This window comes from Phaenicophaeus curvirostris, chromosome 19 (assembly GCF_032191515.1).
Source record: "Phaenicophaeus curvirostris isolate KB17595 chromosome 19, BPBGC_Pcur_1.0, whole genome shotgun sequence".
Classification (NCBI taxonomy): Eukaryota; Metazoa; Chordata; class Aves; order Cuculiformes; family Cuculidae; genus Phaenicophaeus; species Phaenicophaeus curvirostris.
In genome coordinates, this window is record NC_091410.1 from 3,689,911 (window position 1) to 3,709,846 (window position 19,936).

The 19,936-nt window shown below is 50.3% G+C and overlaps 1 protein-coding gene across 2 annotated transcripts in view; it reads left to right on the forward strand.

The window, feature by feature from the left end:
• The window catches only part of STX8 (syntaxin 8), a 116,231-nt gene that overhangs the window by 67,960 nt on the left and 28,335 nt on the right, over positions 1-19,936 (forward strand). For both annotated transcript variants that reach the window (XR_011338747.1, XM_069872375.1), the window contains exon 7: positions 4,775-4,876. Coding sequence is in view for 1 of the 2 variants with exons in the window: in XM_069872375.1 (XP_069728476.1) it covers positions 4,775-4,876 (102 nt within the window). In the remaining variant the exon portion in view is untranslated. The remainder of the gene's footprint in view (positions 1-4,774; positions 4,877-19,936) is intronic.

The following is a 19,936-nucleotide window of genomic DNA, read 5'->3' on the forward strand; positions in this document are numbered from 1 at the left end:
GATGTGAATACATCAAACTAAATACATTCTGAGGAGACCTTAGAGCAGCCTTCCAGACCTGAAGTGGCGTACAAGAAAGCTGGGGACAGACTTTTTCCAAGAGCCTGGAGTGATAGGATGAGGAGGGATGGTTTTAAATTGGAAGGGGGAACATTTAGATTGGACATTAGGAAGAAATTCTTCATGATGAGGGTGGGGAGGCCCTGGCCCAGGTTGCCCAGAGCAGTGGTGGCTGCCCCATCCCTGGAGGGGTTCAAGGCCAGCTTGGATGGGGCTTGGAGCACTTGACCCAGTGGGAGGTGTCCCTGCCCATGGCTGGGGGTGGAACTGGATGGGCTTTGAGATCCCTTCCAGCCCAAACTGTGCTGTGGTTCTATGAAAGATGACTTTGGCTACATCTGTGTTGCTGGTTTTGATGTGGTTTGTAGTGCAGTGTTACACAAACGTCCTTCTTAAGGTCACTGGCAGCCCTTCAGCGCTCAGCCTGCTTTTCCCTTCTGCTCCCTAGTGGGGGGAAGCCTTGAGCCTTCACCTTTTTTAAGTTTCTCTCTATTTCTTTGTAATTTTACCTTGCCTGCTTATGTAAATGGGAGAAGAAAGAGAAGATGTCATCATGAATGTAATTGCCAGCGGGAAGGGGCTTGTGGGTGGGTCATTGTCAGAGGAGGTAGTCCTCGTCTGGTAGGTAATGTGGGATTGTCTGTGCTCCTGGGGCTTCCTTAAACGTGGAGTTAGTTTTCTCTGGCAGCACCTCGCCTACCTTAGAAATTCATTGCTGATTTTCATCTCTGCCTTACACAGCATAGATTTGCATTGTATTTCATTTAGTTTAGAGTGTGGAGAAATCTTTTAATTTACGTAGAATCATTACAGAAACATTGAGCATGGAAAAGACCTCTCAGCTCATCCAGTCCAGCCTTCAGCCCCACCATTCATGGCTTGAAGTGCCACAGCCACATGGTTTTTGAACCCCTCCACAGATGGAGACTCTCCCATTGCCCTGTGCAACCTCTGCCAGGGCTTCACCACTGTCAGTAAAGAAATTTTTCCTAATCTCCAAACTAAACCTCCCCAGCACAACTTGAGGCCATTTCCTCTTATCCTATTACTTGTTCCTTGGGAGAAGAGCCCAGCACCTGTCTCACCACAACCTCCTTTCCAGGAACTGCAGAGAGCGATGAAGTCTCCCCTCAACCTCCTTTTCTCCAGACTGAACAGCCCCAGCCCCTCAGCCACCTCTCATAACAGTTGTTCTCGAGCCCCTTCCCCAGCTCCATTCCCTTCTCTTGATGTGCTCCAGCCCATCGGGGTCTTTCTTGCAATGAGGAGCCCAAAACCCAGGATTCGAGGTGCGGCCTTATCTGCACTGAGTCCAGGGGGACAATCCCTTCCCTGCTCCTGCTGGCCACCCCATGGCTGATCCAAGCCAGGATGCTGTTGGTCTTATTAGCCACCTGGACCACTGCTGGCTCATGTTCAGTTGCTAGGGCATTTGGAAGGTCAGGAGCTGGTCTGAACCTGCGTGTTGGTGGGTACAGAACGGTGGATGTTTCTCTGCAGGGCGTTGATGGTTCAAGGGCGCCCTGGCTTGGGGAATCTGCCAGGCTGAATTTCTGATGCAGCTGGTGATGGGGTAAGAACTGAACCTCCCTGTTCTTTCTTCCCACACCAGCCCCAGTGCTATGGTGGAGGAGAATACCCTGTTCAGACCTCCTGCTTGTGCCATAAGCAACCAACACTTCTCCTAGCCCTAAGTGCACATTGCTTGCTGAGCTTTGGGCCTTACACTTGGTGAAGTGAGCTGCTCCCCAGAAACCTGACCATGTCTGGATTTATACAAGGCTGGAGAAATGGTTCTCCTAGGCTGCGCAGTCCAGTTCTCCAGGTCCTGCTGGGTGGCTTGTGCAGGGGGATGGGAATGGAGAGGCTCTACTCGTAATCACGATCATAGAATCATAGAATCATAGAATCACCAGGTTGGAAGAGACCCACCAGATCATCAAGTCCAACCATTCCTATCAAACACTAAACCATGCCCCTTAGTACCTCGTCCACCCGTGCCTTAAACACCTCCAGGGAAGGTGACTCAACCACCTCCCTGGGCAGCCTCTGCCAGTGCCCAATGACCCTTTCTGTGAAATATTTTTCCTGATGTCCAGCCTAAATCTCCCCTGGGGGAGCTTGAGGCCATTCCCTCTCGTCCTGTCCCCTGTAACTTGGGAGAAGAGCCCAGCACGCTCCTCTCCACAACCTCCTTTCAGGTAGTTGGAGAGAGCAATGAGGTCTCCCCTCAGCCTCCTCTTCTCCAGGCTAAACACCCCCAGCTCTCTCAGCCGCTCCTCATAAGGCCTGTTCTCCAGCCCCCTCACCAGCTTTGTTGCTCTTGTCTGGACTCGCTCCAGAGCCTCAACATCCTTCTTGTGGTGAGGGGCCCAGAACTGAACACAGGATTCGAGGAGCGGTCTCACCAGTGCCGAGTCCAGAGGGAGAATAACCTCCCTGGACCTGCTGGTCACGCCGTTTCTGATCCAAGCCAAGATGCCCTTGGCCTTCTTGGCCACCTGGGCACACTGCTGGCTCATGTTCATTCGCTGTCAACCAACACCCCCAGGTCCCTCTCCTCCAGGCAGCTTTCTAGACAGACTTCTCCTAGTCTGTAGCTGCACAGGGTTGTTGTGCCCCAAGTGCAGGACCCGGCACTTGGCCTTGTTAAACCTCATCCCATTGGTCTCAGCCCAGCGGTCCAGCCTGTTCAGATCCCTTTGCAGAGCCTCCTACCCTCCAGGAGATCCACACTTCCACTCAGCTTAGTGTCGTCTGCAAACTTGCTAAGGGTGCAATGCCCTGGGCTTTGAAATGATGACAGAACATTTTCCTGCTTGCGTTTGTTCTCATTTAGCTACATCTTGGTCACCAGGATGTTTTTCAGGGAGGGTCTGGTCAGTGTTGGCACAGGAAAGTCTCATTTCCCAAGCGTGCTTATCGCTTGTCCTTGACAGCAATGGGAACATTCAGCACTTTCTTTCCTGTCGAGGCACTCATGAGAACACTGGCAGCATTGGACGGGCTTTCCCGTGTGCCGGGTCACTCAGGGCAGATAAAGCTTCCCCAAATGCTGTTGGCTTGGCGGAAGTTCAACCTGGGAAAGTTGGGTGGGAGAAGAATCAATATCTGAACTAGGAATGGAACGCATCTTGTAGTTCAAATAAAGTACCTGTTTTTATCCCTTGGGAAATGTGTTTTGGTGAAGGATGAACAATAAAAGCTTGAGTGCTACAAACAGCTTCACAAATGTGTGAGTTCATGCCTGGAACAGAGCAGCAGTGGTGAGTGATGCTGCTTAAGCACAGGAGGGTAGAGGAGGCCCTGGCCCAGGTTGCCCAGAGCAGTGGTGGCAGCCCCATCCCTGGGGGTGTTCAAGGCCAGATTGGATGGGGCTCTGAGCTCCTTGATGCAGTGGGAGGTGTCCCTGCCCATGGCAGGGGGTGGAGCTGGATGAGTGTTGAGGTCCTTTCCAACCCAAGCCATTCTATGATTCTACAAAGAGTATCTTCTTTGGTGTCCCCTAGCAGAGGTGTCTGGTTCATCTTCTGTTTGGAGGAACACAGCCAGAACAGTAGAGGCTGAATAAGCACCTGGTCCTGTTGATGAGGCTCGTCTTCTTTAACCCTCAACGGGCATGCATGCAGGTTTATGATGGATAAAGTTGAACAGAACATCAGTACACCTCGCCAACTGATCACTGCGCTTTAACGTTTGCTTATGGTTAGACGTAGAAGTTCCAGTAGCGTGGAAATGGCAGTGCAAGGCTCTACTGGGGTGCGTTGAGTGGAGAGCACAGCTGCCGTCCCCAACCTGGTCACAGCAGCAGACTGGGGTTGTTAGGACGTGATCAGTACTGGGGAGAATGCTCCAAGTGTAAATGAAGCAGGATGCTTTGTAGTAATGTTCAGGGTTTGGCTGCTGTCCTCCTCCTGATTTATCATGCACAACCAAATCCATTCATACCTGCCGAGCAGCTCAGCCACAGTGCATTCGTGCACCCAGCAAGAAGCTGCATATCTCAAGAAAATTGGAGCGGAACAGTCAGCAAGGAGAAGATTTGGTGCCTGGATGGAGCTTTGAAAAAAAAACCCAACCAAATACTGCTCTTGGTTTAAATGAAGCCTTTTACCTGTTCTGATTTCCAGGCAAAATTAAAGTCATTGTTTGCATAAGGTTGGGATGGGTTGGCTTGAAATTTTTCTTTCCCCTCTGTTAAAAATAGATGTAGGAGAAATGTTTCAGACATTCCTTCTCCTCCAGGATCTTGGGCTACAAACAGAACTACCATCTCTAGCAGTGTGGGACCGCAACAAATGCTTTCCAAAGCCTTTAAGATGGTGATTCTGAATGTGTTTTAATGACTATGTAACAGCCGAGTGTTGAGATGCTCCTTTCCAGGGACTGGAATTACATATTTCCTGTAGGATATGCACTAATTCCCTTACTTTGGCCAGAGTTTTGGGGCTGCCATCATCTTGTACTCCATGGATACGTTGACTGATCCTCCTGTTCCAGGCTGTATTTTTTTCCTCCACTCGCAGTAGAGAATTGCACCAAATCCAAAGTCAAAGTCAAAAGTTTAGTATTTCCCAGGATTTGGAGCACTGGTCATACTGGCAAATAAAGGGATGCAGATGGTTTGCATTGTGGAGCCTCCAGCAGGCGCGTGCTTGTTGAGCAGTGATGCTGCAAGGCTCGGAGATTAATGCTTGTGTTTCTCTTTCCCCAGAGATCATTGATGACCTCACTAACCTGGTGGAGAACACAGATGACAAGGTCCGCAACCAGACACGGCATGTGAAGATGCTGGACAAGAAATCAACATCTTGTGGTAGGAAATGATTATTAAATGATGAGAAAGAAGCTTGGTCCTCAGAGGCTGTGGGCAATGGGCTCGCCTGAGGAGTTATTATAAACTACTTCTCCAAAATCCAGTGTGCCTTCAGCTGATGTTGCAGGTTTCATGGAATCACAGAATCATTGAGGTTGGAAAAGCCCTCTAAGCTCAGCCAGTCAACCCATCAGCCCAACCCCACCGTGCCTGCTAAACTCTGTCCCCAAGTGCCACTTCTCTATGCTTTCCGAACCCCTTCAGAGATGGAGACTCCCCCACTGTCCTGAGCAGCCTCTGCCAGGGCTTCACCACTCCGTCAGGAAAGAAATTATTCCTAATCTCCAATCTAACCTCACTGCACGACCTTGTGTTGATCCAGTTAACTCCCTTAAGCTGTTTGACTCCAGCATTGCGCAATGTTCTGACTGGGAATTGTAGCACTGTGTGAAATTAGAGTGGTGTGTGTTAATTAGCTTTAAAAAGCTTGGTAGCTACTGGCTCCTGCATTCTGGTCACAGCAGGGAGTGATACCACAGGGGCGTTTCTGGTGGTGTCCTACAGCAAGGCGTTCTCAGCCAAGTGGTGTTCACAGCCTGCCAGATGTGGAATACTTCTTGGTGACTCTTCAGGCTGTCCTTAAGCTGGGGAAGTTGAATTGGTCTCCCTTCCCTTATCCATCTCTGGGGAGGGAATGCGGATTTCCTCTACAGGATGAAGAGCTGGGGGTTTTGATAGCAGTTACTTTGGAAGGATGCTGTGGGTGATGGCAGCAAAGGTCTTTATCCTGTGAGGATGAGTGACTCTGAGGAGTGACTGGGGCTGGATGTCCATGGGAGGTGGTGGTGGTGAGACGCTTCTGGAAATAGCATCTCTGCTATCCATGATGGCCCTGGCCCAGGTTGCCCAGAGCAGTGGTGGCTGCCCCATCCCTGGAGGCGTTCAAGGCCAGGTTGGATGGGGCTCTAAGCCTCCTGATCCAGTGGGAGGTGTCCCTGCCCATGGCAGGGGCTCGTAGCTGGATGAGCTTTGAGGTCCCTTCCCACCCAAGCCGTTTTATGATTCCATGATTTGATTTTGGCACAGGAGAAGACTCAAAATGCTAACAAGAATAATTTATGCTATGGAAAAATCTGTCTTCTAGCCAGAAGTTAATGAAATTTGGCTTATGTAGTAAAGAGAAGCTGAGAGCTGACTTGGTCTCATATCTGACTGGAGAGCAGGTTTCTGGCTGGTGGGAAGCTTTTCTTTAGAGTGATGATCCAGCAGCAAGAGGGACTGAGCTCAGGCTGGCAGTGGGGCATTTTTCAAGCACTGGGGTTATGCTGCAGGGCTTTATTCAGTTCTTCACCAGTGATTATCTTTTGAGAGCTTGGGTCATGTAGGTTGATGAAAATCTTTGGCTTCTTCTGGAGGTTAAAGTTGACTGGTCAGAGTCATTCATCTACGGTTTCTCTTGTACCAGCTACAGGCGACTCCAGAGTTCATGGCTGGTTTCTTTAGTTTAGATTATTTGCTGACACAAGATGAATTTAATCTAAAAATAACTGCACTCTGATGGTGCTGAGCACCCCATGGGTCTCTGGGGTCCCATTGATTTCTGTGATTTCATTTTCAGTGCGAGTACAGGGATGCACAAGGCGAAACACCAGCGCAGGGCAGGCAGTGAATCCCATTCCCAACCGGGCAGCTGCTCCCTCCTTCCCAGTTTTAGGTTCCTCGTGTGAGTGCAGCCCCAGCCCAGCCCATGTCCCCGCAGAATGATCCTGTCTCTAAACGATCCTGTCTCTTTAACTGTGAAGCCTGTGCATTGGGGAACTTGAGAGGAGGAGGAGGAGGATGGGAGAGGGAAGGCTGGGAGGATGCTGAGCTGGATTCCTTGGGGGCGACCTCTCTCACCCTTTCCACACTGAAAAACAAGGGGTGGTGAGAAGCACTCCTGCTGCCTCCGGGTGCTGTTCCCTCTGCTCCAGTGGGGCTTCCTCTGTTCGCATAACTATTTGGGCATATGTAAAGACGGCAGCCCTCAGATGCTGCTTGGTGCTGCCTAAGTGTGAGCTGTAGAACAATAAGAGTGAAGGCACAGGCTTTCACAGCGTTCATCCCATCGCTTTTCCACCCTCACCCCTGGTGCTGAACATTAACTGGCATATTGAGATCAGAAACCACTCTGCGTACATGTGATTCTCGCTTGAATAAAGCCAAGCAGCAGGAAAACCATCACTTGTGGTGAGGGGCCCAGAAATGAACACAGGATTCGAGGAGCAGTCTCACCAGTGCCGAGTCCAGAGGGAGAAGAACCTCCCTGGACCTGCTGGTCATGCTGTTTCTGATACAAGCCAAGACAGAATCATAGAGTGGTTTGAGTTGGAAGGGACCTTAAAGATCATCTAATTCCAATCCCTTTGCCATAGGCAGGGACACCTCCTATTGCATCAGGTTGCTCAAAGCCCCTTCCAGCCTGGCCTTGTACCCCTCCAGGGATGGTGCAGCCACCACTGCTCTGGGCAACCTGGGCCAGGGCCTCCCCACCCTCATTGTGAAGAATTTACTCCTAATGTCTAATCTAAATCTTTCCCCTTCCAATTTAAAGACATTCCCCCTCATCACATCACTCCATGCCGTTGTAAAAAGCCCCTTGACAGCTTTCTTGTAGCCCCCTTCAGGTACTGGAAAGTCGCTATAAGGTCTCCTTTGAGCCTTCTCTTTTCCAGGCTGAACAACCCCAGCTCTCTCAGCCTGTCCTTGTACAGGAGGTGCTCCAGCCTTCAGATCATCTCCATGTCCTCCTCTGGGCTCACTCCAACAGATCCATGCTTGGATTATGAATCCACATAATGAAGATTATAAATTTGCCATAGAAACAATCCAAAAAGAGCAAACTCTTCTTTCTGACAGGTGTGTCCATCCCCTTCCAAGCAGTGTGGGGGGAGCAGACTATGTGTTTGCCTCCTCTAACCTTTCAGGTAAAGGAGTAAAATGAGAAGCAACCACCAAACAGACCATGCTGGGCCAGCATCTTTGTGATCTACAGTTGCACAGTGGCAGCTAAGCAGTGTTTTTTCCACCTTTCATTTTCTCCTGTTCCACAAGATGGCATTACAATCTAATCGCCTTCCACTGGCCCAGGTAGACGCTCTCAGCTCCCATTTCTGTCCTCACAGAGGTTTTTGGCGATGCCGAGAGTAGGGTGTAGATTATGGTAATGTCAGTCGGTACCAGGCAGGGGTTTTTATCTTTTCAAATCACCAAAATACCTGAAATAAAGACAGACAAACGTGTTAATTGGAGATTCTGGAAGGTTTCATTTGTTTTAAAACAGACTGGCTTGGATTGTGTAAGGTTTCCTCTAGAAAATAATGATTCATGCAGAGGCTTTTCCTGCCAGATTCTGTGATGGCTCTGTTCTACGTTCTGGTTATTTTTGCCATGGATTTAATTTGTTTTATAAAGTATGGGTGGCAGTTGCTCAGTTTGTTCCTCTGACGTAGGCTGGGTGTTTCGATGAGCGAGTCTCCATCCGTTGATGTTTTTCAGTGGAGTGGAGACACTGGTGCAGTGTGCCATTAAATCAGCCTTTCCTGCAGCCCCGTTCTCGGAGAAGTTAGACCAAGATTCCTCCCCAGAGCCGCTCCAGCAGCGGCGCTGGCTCTGAGTCACCTCTCCCTGCTTCAGCCGGGTGAGTTTTCTTGGCCGGACAAGTTCTATATTTTCCTGATGTATTAAATTCCTTTTTTCCTTCCTTTTATTCTTCCATTTGAAGCACTTGGATGGTGAAAAGTTCATTCTGAGCTGTTACCCCTACAAGAAAAGAACCTGTAGCAGAAGAATGATGACTCTGTTGGTTGAACTGGGTTCCTCACTGCCATCTCCAGTGATCACAGAATGATGGAATGGTTGGGGTTGGAAGGCACCTTAAAGCCCATCCAGTCCCACCCCCTGCCTTGGGCAGGGACACCTCCCACTGGATCAGGAGCTCCAAGCCCCATCCAACCTGTCTTGGAACACCTCCAGGGATGGTGCAGCCACCACTGCTCTGGGCAACCTGGGCCAGGGCCTCCCCACTGTAATGGGAAAACATTTCTTCCTGGGATTGCATTTCAATCTCCCCTCTTTCAGCTCAAAACTGTTCCCCCTTGACCTGTCTCTGCACTCCCTGATCAAGAGCCCCTCCCCAGCTTTCCTGGAGCCCCTTTCAGTCCTGGAAGCTGCTCTAAGGTCTCCTTGGACCCTTGTCTTCTTCAAGCTGAACAAGCCCAACTCTCTCATCCTGTCCTCATACAGGAGGTTCTCCAGCCCTTGGATCATCTCTGTGGCCTCCTGTGGACTCACTCCAACAGCTCCATGTCCTTCCTGTGCTGAGGACTCCAGAACTGGATGCAGGGCTCCATGCGAGATCTCACCAGAGCAGAGCAGAGGAGCAGAATCCCCTCCCTCCCTGCTGGTCCCACGGCTGTGGATGCAGCCCAGGACACAGTTGGCTTTCTGGGCTGTAGGTTCTCATTCTTGGCTCGTGTTCAGCTTCTCATCCCCCAGCACTGCAGGTCCTTCTCCTCAGGGCTCCTTCCAGCCCGTTCTCCTCCCTGCCCATGTCTATGATCTATTTGCGATCGCTGCTGTCTCCAGAGTGCTGACAATTCCATCATTCCAGGACCAGTGCAACCCAGGGAAGTGGCCAAGGGGCCAAGGGGCAGCGGTCAGTGGTTGATCCGAAGATGGAATTCCATCCGGGCTTTTCTGCCTGACTGTTCTTGGGGAATCCCAGCAGTCCAACCAATCTCACCTGTGGGTTCTAGCTTACTCCTAGTCTGGTTCTCTTGCACGTCATCCTCCCTGCTGCTGTAGTTCTCCTCTGAGCTTCCTGGAGTGTCTCCTTCCTCTGCTTTTCCTTCCCCAGGAGAGTGCGGGTCAGCTGCACCCTGGGGAACCGAGGTCTGTGACAGCCCAGCCTGCTGTGGGGAGGAGCTGATGGGCTGTGTGTGTGCGACCGTGCTCCTCCCATCTTGCCCCACTGACTTCTGATCCTACTGTCTAATTAAAGCTCAAATTAGTTGGAAATAGAGGTTGCAAAGATAAGGAGCTGCTACAAGCTTCCTTGAGCATCTCTTTCTCATTAGAGAGACCCAATTAAGAGTCCCATTGAGGGGGAAAGGCAGGGTGAGCTCAAGTCTCATTAGGCAGCGGAGGAGTCTCAAAGCAGATTAGCTTGGGGACATCACAGGACAAGCAGCTTCTTTAATTATATTAATAGCACAACATCTAACCAGGTAGTTTCAATACTTTACTCTTCTACGACTTCTGGTTAATTTGCTGTCTTGCACTCTTGTTTCCCCATAATGTGAAACACTTCTCCACATCGTTCACTCTGAACCCGCAGGGAGCAGATTAGGAGCTCCCAGGATCACTAACGGTGTGAACAAAACATCCCAAAATCTCATTCTGATTCAGCAAATACACTGCATAAAATGGTCAGTCCTGGTGCTTAGATGATGCCTCAATCAAGATGTCACAGAATCGTAGTATCATTGAATTTTTTGGTGAAAAAGGCTTTTGAGATCAGGTCAAACCATACCTTTCCACTAAGCACCTCATCCACCTGTCTTTTAAACACTCCCAGGGTTGGAGACTCCACCACCTCCCTGGGCAGCCTCTGCCAGTGCCTGAGAACCCTTTTGGTGAAGAAATTTTCCCTGATGTCCAGTCCGAACCTCCCCTGGCACAAGTTGAGGCTATTTCCTCTTGTGCTATTCTCTGTCACTTGGGAGAAGAGCCCAGCACCCACTTCACCACAATCTCCATTTTGGGAGCTGCAGAGTGATGAGGTTTCCCCTCAGCCTCCTTTTTTCCAGGCTGAACAACGCCAGGGCCCTCAGCTGCATCTTGTAACACTTGTTCTCCAGCCCCTTCCCCAGCTCAGTTCCCTTCTCTGGATGCACTCCAGACCTTCGAGGTCTTTCTTGGAGTGAGGGACCCAAAACTGAACCCAGGATTTGAGGTGGTGCCTCACCAGTGCTGAGCACAGGGGCACAGTCCCCTCCCTGCTCCTGCTGGCCACGCTGTTTCTGGTACAGGCCAAGATGCCACGTCCTCACTCCACGGTGCCTTGATTCCCTCCAGACAGCTCGTGTCCTCTCCGTGCTACCTCCTCCTTCCCCATGCTGTGCTCACAGCTTCAGTGTTTGCCTTGAAATTGTTATGCTGAGATGCTGAAATGGGTTCAGCCGATGAAAGAACACGGACCTAAGCTGTTATAAACTCTTTAAAAAAAAAAAACAAACGAGGGAGGTATTTGGGCATTGCTTTATGAGTTTCTTGCCAGGTGAGGGGCATGGCCCTTACTGGTGGTGTCAGCTCTGTGTGTTTAGCAGGAAAGGATGGGAAGAGCCTTCTGGGTCATAGGATCCCTTCAAGATCAATCTCAGAGAACAAGCTTGTTGTTTCCCCCCCATTACTCCTATTGGAATGCCGCAGTGGTCATAAACTTATTTCCAGCCTGGACTTGTCAAGGATACTTCATTTTGCCCACGTGCAACCCTTGTTCAGGTCTCTTCAATAGTTCCTTTCCCCTTTTATGCCTCTCCCTCAACTGCGTGTGTCCAAGAGATGACCCGGTGTTCCCTCCCCCTTTTTGTTTTGTGGGGCTGAACATTTCAATCTAAATTCACCATGCTGTTTTCTGATGACCCCTTTTTTAAAACTTTTTCCTCTTTAAACTTCATTTTGTAGCCAGAAGGATGCCCCGCAGCATCCCCGGTGTGTTCTCACTGTGCCTCACCCGCCGGCTCTAGTGCTTCTCTGACTGCGGGAGGCATTTTGGTCACAGCACGTTGGTGCTTCGGTCCATTCTGGGTTGAGCTGTTTGCTTGGCCCTTTCTCACACCTGAACATTTCCCACCCAAGTTCACTTTCTTTCTGACTCGTAGCAGAAACTGCAGTTTGTCCCAGGTACATGGCTTCCCCCTTTCATCCCACTGAATTTCAGCCTTTGGAGTTACCAGATTTTTCCCTCTGTGCCGTCCCAGCTTCCCCTGTGCTGGTGCTGCTTTCCAACTTTGTGTCATCAGCACATTTCATTAGCACACTTACTTTTTGTGCCAAGGTCATTAATAACAATATTTAATAAGATCAGCCTCCTGACCGTTCCTTGAGGAGCTCCGCCAGTGACCTCCATCCATTCTGATTCTTCTTTCAGCGCCGCTTTCCCTTTCACCAGTTTTCTGCCCTGACAATTCTGCTAATCCCCATCTTTTTCATTCCATGATTTCCCTCATGGCTCTGTATCAAATGCCTTTCTGGAGTCGGCGTGGGTGGGATCCATCGCGCTTCCTTTGTCGAGAAAATTCATTCTCTTGTCAGGCTAACCTAGTCATAGAATCACAGAACCGTTCAGGTTGGAAAAAACCTTTAAGACCATGGAGTCTGGGCATAAACCAAACACTGCCAACTCCACCACTAAACCATGTAGCTGAGCACCACATCCACGTGGCTTTTAAACAACCCCCTCCAGAGATGGGGACTCCACCACTGCCCTGGCTTGACAGCCCTTTTGGTGAAGTAATATTTCCTAATATCCGCCTTAGCTCTGTTTGATCCTCCATCCCTTCAGTACAGTCACATTGTTTTCCATCCTGTTTACCATTTGGTTCCATGTTTTAATTAGTCTCTTTAGTTGGCTTCGGAGCCTCCAAGGTCAGTTGGACAGGCGTGGGGTTCCTTGCCTCACTTTTTCCCTTCTATGATGTGGTCGTGTCGATGCTGTTGTTCCTCTCTGGAATACGTATCTCAGAGAATGTTCAGTTTAAAAGGAAGAACCTCGAGCTTTGTGTGCATGAGCTCTTCTGGCTTCATTAACCACCTTGCTTTTTTTAATGAGTTTGCCATGTGGCAATGAGACCCTCCAGAACCACTGCAGCCTCCTCTATCCTCCCACCAAGCCCAGGGCTGGCAGATTCAAGCAGCAGTCACTTGCTGTAGGTGCTGCTGGGTCTTCTGCAACCTGTGCCACACCTTCCCATGTGCTGTTTTCAGGTTGCCATGGTTCCTGGAGCATCACTCTGGATAACTTTTGCTGGCAGAGACACGAGTAAGATGGTTTGGTCAAGGCTACACAACAAGAATGGTGTAAACATGGGGTAACAGGCAGTCACAAAGTGATGGGGGCAGAAATCATTTTGCTATGAGGAGAGTGGATTGAGAAGGACCTGAGAAGGACCTGGGGTGCTGGGGGATGAGAAGCTGGACATGAGCCAGCAGCATGTTCTTGCAGGCCAGAAAGCCACCCGTGTCCTGGGCTGCATCCACAGCCGTGGGACCAGCAGGGAGGGAGGGGATTCTGCCCCTCTGCTCTGCTCTGGTGAGACCCACCCGGAGTCCTGCTTCCAGCTCTGGAGTCCTCAGTGCAGGAAGGACATGGAGCTGTTGGAGTGAGTCCAGAGGAGGCCACAGAGATGATCCAAGGGCTGGAGCACCTTTCATATGAGAGAGTTGAGGTTGTTCAGCCTGGAGAAAAGAAGGCTGCGGGGAGACCTTAGAGCAGCTTCCAGGACTGAAAGGGGCTGCAAGAAAGCTGGGGAGGGGCTCTTGATTAGGAAGTGCAGAGAGAGGTCGAGGGGAACAGTTTTCAGCTGAAAGGGGAGATTGAGATGAGATCTTGGGAAGAAATGTTTTGCCGTGAGGGTGGGGAGGCCCTGGCCCAGGTTACCCAGAGCAGTGGTGGCTGCCCCGTCCCTGGAGGCGTTCAAGGCCAGGTTGGCTGGGGATTGGAGCAACTTGATCCAGTGGGAGGTGTCCCTGCCCATGGCAGGGGGTTGGAACTGGATGGGCTTTACAGTCCCTTCCAACCCAAACCATTCTGTGCTTCTGTGACAAGGAGGTTGCGTTTCAAGTGCAGTGTCTGTGTGTGGACATCAAGGTTGCAAAACACTCAGCTGTGGATAGCTGAGCCCTAAATTTAAGGACCCCTCAAACAATGATAGAGGAAGCTGGAGAGTAGCATTTCTGGGGATTGGTTGTGAGATGTGAATCAGGCATAGGTTCAAGTCTGGAGCTGTGAAATGACATCCCTCCCTGTGAGGAGATGGAGTGAGGGGAGAGGGAGAGGAGGGGGGCATGGAGAAGAGAGCAATAGGCTGTAGACATCTTCTTAATTACATTTGCATATGCAGCTGTTCAAACAGAGTGATCTTCATCGTTGCTGGTTTGTACCTATCAGGAGATTTAGAGCAACTGTTGTCAACCCACATCACGGGCTTGTACAAATCTGGTAGTAAAAGAAGCCCTTGGGCACCCTCCTCGCCCAAGCTGTCCATCACTCCAAAGGGCAAGCAATTAGCTGTGTTTGACTAGTGAGCAAGATTGGAATGGTGTGAAACATCCAAGGCAAGTGCTTACAGCTTGGTTTCCAAGGCTACATGTTGCAGAATTAAATCATTAATTTATATTTCTGAAAATGGTGCTGAAATGTGTTAATTTATACATTACCAAAGAGGCTCAAACTCGCCTCCTTCTGCCTTTTCTTTCCTGATGTGCTCAATGACAAAATAATTGCTCTGGAATTGAGCTACAGCGGTGTTCTGGCTTGGGATTTTGTGCCATGTTAAAGCTAAATTAGAGGGGAAATTATGTGGGTTAACCGCTGGTATTAATTCTTTAGGCCTTTAAATTCTGCCTTAAACTTCAGCTCCCAAATACCCAAGCAAGTCATTTCCAGCCTCTCTTGGTCTTGTTCCTCTAAATCCAGCCCAGGCAGAGGTGTTCTCCTGAGCACGGTGCCGGAGCGGAGAGAGGGTCCAGCATCTGGATCCCACATGACAGACACTCCAGGGACACAATGATGTGCACAGGATGTGGTCGATGGAGAAATCAGTTCACTAAGGACCAAGGGTTCTACTGGCTTTTCAAGGCTTTCTGAGATGAACAGAAGTTGTTGGAGCACCTCCAATCTGAGGACAGGCTGAGAGAGTTGGCGTTGTTCAGCCTGGAGAAGAGAAGGCTCCGAGGAGACCTTAGAGCAGCCTTCCAGTACTGAAAGGGGCTACAAGAAAGCTGGGGAAAGGCATTTTATAAAGCCCTGGAGTGATAGGGTGAGGAGGGAATGGTTTTAAAATGGAGAGGGGAAGTTTTAGACTGGGCATTCTTCACAATGAGGGTGGGGAGGCCCTGGCCCAGGTTTCCCAGAGCAGTGGTGGCTGCTCCATCCCTGGAGGTGTTCAAGGCCAGCTTGGATGGGGCTTGGAGCAACCTGATCCAGTGGGAGGTGTCCCTGCCCATGGCATGGGGTTGGAACTGGACGGGCTTTGAGGTTCCTTCCAACCCAAACCATTCTATAATCACTCTGATGTGGCTGGAAGGTGTGACTGCAGCTTTGGTGAACATCACCTTTCAGGCAGCATTCGCGTGGACTACCTGGGCTTCAGGTGGGGTTTGCATCCTTTGCTCTGCTCATGCTGCTGGATGTCGCACAGAGGGCCCACATCCAAGCTGTCATACCAGTGTTGGAGCTAGATTTGAAGTGATTTCTAGACCTCTGAATGTGACAACAGGTCATCATGCTTTTCTGCAAACCAAGTTGGACAGCGGTGGCTGGGACACTTTCCCATGCGCCGCAAAGTGGGATTCATGGTTTCAATATCCAGTTTGCCTGCTGCAGCAATGATTGTTTGCTTGTGGAGCAGAAGGAGGGAAGGGGTTTGTTTCTGCTGCAGGATGCTGGGACGTTCTGTGAGCGCTGGGATCGGCAGCTGTCTTGCAGGTGTGAGATTGTGCCTCTCGTGGCTTCAGATGTGTTGTGGTTGCCTTGTACTGCATCCCTACTTGAGCTGTAACGCACAGGAGTCGCTGTGTAATCTTTTCCTTCTGTGTATGAAAGAATGCATCAGCACATCGCCTTTTTGGCCAGGAGAGCAGGGCCCCTAGCTTATTTTTAGTGGAAACTTCATTTGCCAAACCATGCTTTCAAAACCCATCTGGCAATTGCATTGATCTGGGAGATGCGCTGGGAAAGGTAAAACTTACTGTAAGCGTTGTAAACCTCTGATCTGGTGCAGAGCCTTTTGCGGGAGGTGCTGTGGGCTTGAACGTTGCCCTGAATTGTCATCCCTGGGTTGTGTTCTGCCTGATCGTTTAATTCTGCTGGCCGCTGGGCTTCCTAGAGATCTGCTAAGGAGGGAGCGGGGCAAGGTGTCCCCTGTGCTCCCTTCCCAGCTCTCCTTGCAGGGCTCCTCTCTAAACATCGCCCCTCGATGCTTTCTTTTGTCAGCAGCCTGAAAGGATACGCTTATTGTAAAGGTCTTTCTCCTCCGTGGATGGACAGTTTTATACCCTCCGGACTGTGAGTTTTATGGCCTATAGTTTTCTGAGCAAATGGATTTGCTCACGAGTTGGCCGGGCTCAAGTGACCTTCTCTTCTTCATTAACTTACTGTTGAAAAATATGCATGCGGTGGTAGTTCCAGAGCCTTGATTGGGGTTATTTTAGGTGCTGTGGGGAGGTCTGTGCCTTCCCTTCCCTCCTCATTATCAAGCAGAAGCGACTGCTTTGGGCCTGGTTTATTTACCTAATAAACTGCCTCTTGTATCGTCTAGGAAATGCTCACATTTTTCAGCCAAGAAATCCTAGTAACAGGCAAAGAGAGGTCCAGCAGTCAGGGCTGGGGAAACAACGAGATGAAGGTCAGCTAATATTGCTGTTATTCTCTTTCCCGGTGGCCATGACAGCAGGGGAGGTTTATTTGAAGATCCCAGACTCGGAGTCATTGCTTGCATTGTTGGTCCCCGGCGCATTGGAGGCTGTGCCAACACTTGGGATATTAATGCATTCTCCAGATCTGTGAATGGAGAATTCCTCCGCACTCTTTCCTTTGAAAAAAAAAAGGGGGGGGGAATCCTCTTCTCTCCCCTTCCCCCCTTCTCCCTGCACTTTGTTTGCAGTGCCTTTGTCTGTGGAACGTTGCTGGGCATCTTTAATGAGAAGGGGAAGAATCGCCGGGCTGGGGGCCGGGGTGGCGGGCACGGCCCCTGCTTCCAGCACTGATGGCCAAGCTGGGATGAGGTGCTCAGGTCATCCCGTGCCCAAACCCTGCTCATCTCACAGGGGCAGGGTTTGAGGATACAAATATCCAAGGAGTGGGAAGAAAAAGGTTCTTTTTTGACACGTATGACTTGCTTCCTCCAAGGGGAAAATCCTACCCCATTGCCTCCACACGGGACACGATGCCTGAGCGCTTCTTTGTATTCATCCCAGCTCTGTGGCTACAGCCGTGTCCCAGCCCATCCCCAGCAGCTGCTCAAAGGGACCAAATCACAGCAATTCCTGCTCCTGGTGACTTACTGCCGGTGAAGAATTGGGTTCTGTTTGGGAGGAACACAGAGCAACCTGGCCTTGATGATGGAGAAAGTACCAGGGAGCTGAAGCTTGGTGGAATGGATCTATGGAGCCTTTCATGGGGTTCAGCAAGAATAAAACCTGGTTTGATGATGAGAGAATTATCTACTAATAATGCAATAGGTCAGGGAGGGTATTGGAGCAGAAAGGCATCTGAGCAGCCTTCCAGTACGAAAAGAGGCTACAGTGAAGCTGGGGAGGGGCTCCTGATCAGGGAGTGCAGGGAGAGGATGAGGTGGAATGGTTTTGAGCTGCAAGAGGAGAGATTGAGATGAGATCTTAGGAAGAAATGTTTTGCTGTGAGGGTGGGGAGGCCCTGGCCCAGGTTGCCCAGAGCAGTGGTGACTGCCCCATCCCTGGAGGTGTTCAAGGCCAGGCTGGATGGGGCTTGGAGCAACTGGATCCAGTGGGAGGTGTTCCTGCCCATGACAGGGGTTGGAACTGGATGGGCTTTGAGATTCCTTCCAACCCAAACCATCCTGTGATTCTGTGAGATTTTCTATATATTCCTATTACGTCACAGGAATTGAACTTAGATTTGTTTTTTCTTTGATCCCTCCTGGAAATGTTAATGAGATGAAAACTGTTAAAGAGCTCTGCAGACACTGCCCTGCTTTGGAGAGGGGTGGGCTGAAACTCAGACCCTCTGGAGGGCTTCTGACACACAAGCAGCCCCTTTGTTCCCTCCTCTATAACCCAAGACTTGTCTGAAATTGGAGGGAGGATGAGAGGAGGCTGAAGAGGCCGGACTGGAGGCATGGTGTTCCCCATTTACAAGAGACAAATCGCTGGCTGGCTATTAAGGCCGCGGTTTGATGGGCATTGCACTGCCTGCGTTTGAAGTCCAGACTGAAAGTCCTCTGAGGATGTAAGTGGGATGCTTTTAGGCTGTCTTTCACTTCGACTTAATTAAGAAACTGGTGGGCTTTGTCTGGAGGGCCCCGTTAACGTGTGAAGCCCGGGCCCCCCGTGCCGAGGGGCCGGGAGGGGGACACCCATGCGCGCCGCTTTTGTGCCGTGTTGCCAAACTGAAGACAGTAGCGAGTGCGAGGTGGGCATTGCCTGAGGTCAGTGCTTGTGTGCGGCAGCGAAGCCGCCTCCCGCCGCAGAAAGCATTTCTGGGAGAGCCGGAGCCGACCGACCTTCCTGCGCCACCTGTGTGGGGAAACAACATTAATTCATGGGAGCCTGGAGGGAGTTTGTGCGTGTCCTTCATTGGTCCTAATGGGGGATTGGATGTTACACCAAGAAAGGGCAAATGCTAATCCTTAAGTAGCCAATTTATCCTCATTTTTACGTCTTCAGTCTTGGTGCTTCTTGCTTGACAAGTGTCCAGTGAAGTGTTTCTTCCACTCCAGTTCAAAGTGCATGTCATGAAATGAATCTTAGAATCAGGGAATAGTTTGGGTTGGAAGGATCCTCAAAGCTCATCCAGTTCCACCCCCGCCATGGGGAGGGACATCTCCCACTGGATCAGGGGCTCCAAGCCCCATCCAATCTGGCCTTGAACCAGCCTCGAATAACCATAAGGTGGCCACAGAAATGGTCTGAGGGCTGGAGTACCTCCCATACTAGGGCAGGCTGAATGAGGTGGGGTTGTTCAGCCTGGAGAAAAGAAGGCTCCAGAAAGACCTTAGAGCAGCTTCCAGTGCTGAAAGGGGCTCCAGGAAAGCTGAGGCGGGGCGGGGGGGAGGTCTCTTGATCAGGGAGGCAGGAATAGGATGAGGGGAACGGTTTTTAGCTGAAAGAGGAGAGATTGAGACGAGATCTTAGGAAGAAATGTTTTGCTGTGACGGTGGGGAGACTCCGTCCCAGGTTGCCCAGAGCAGTGGTGGCTGCCCCATCCCTGGAGGTGTCCAAGGCCAGGTTGGATGGGGCTTGGAGTCCCTGATCCAGTGGGAGGTGTCCCTGCCCATGGCAAGAGGTGGAACTGGATGGGCTTTAAGGTCCCTTCCAACCCAAATCATCCTGTGATTCTATGGTTGCCCATTAGAAAAGATGAGTATCTGACTCAGTGCAGTGCCATAACAAGAGGGTCAGAGCTTTACCGTAATATACATTGTATAACTCCCCCAAATCTCCCCAATTCAAGGAATTTGGAAAGCATAAACTCTCCAGAACTGAAGAGTTTCCCAGGTTTATTGCTTAGTGGTTTTCTTTAGCCATGCAGGATCTCCAGCTCCTGCAGGGCTCGCTGTATTTCACTCCTGCAGGGTTTGTAGTGTCTGTGGGGATCCCAGCGGACACTGTGTTGAATTCAGCTTGAGAGCACTAGCAAGGCAACAGCGCTTCTATAAACTTTTGGAAAAGCACCTTATTGGAGCCAAAGTGACTCATCCCTGCAAGAGAAGCAGCGAATGTTTTTCTGGCATTTAAATAAAATGCAAAAATAGGTATTTCCCACTTTGATATTAAAATAAAGACTTAGATGTGAGGGAGAAAAGCCCAATGTTTAGGCCTTCTACAAAAACATCAGCGGTGCCAAGTGATTCATACGGAGTATTTTACAGCGAGCTTTCAGGGGGAGCGCAGGGTTATAAACAGTAACGTTTCCAGTCCTTGAGCTGAAAGTGTTTGATTTCTTGTGAATGTTTAATTCTGTGCTTTCTGATTCATAAAACACTTGATCCGGGGCGGCGGTGCTTGACAAGATGCTCGAATAGCTTGGGAGCCAGGTGA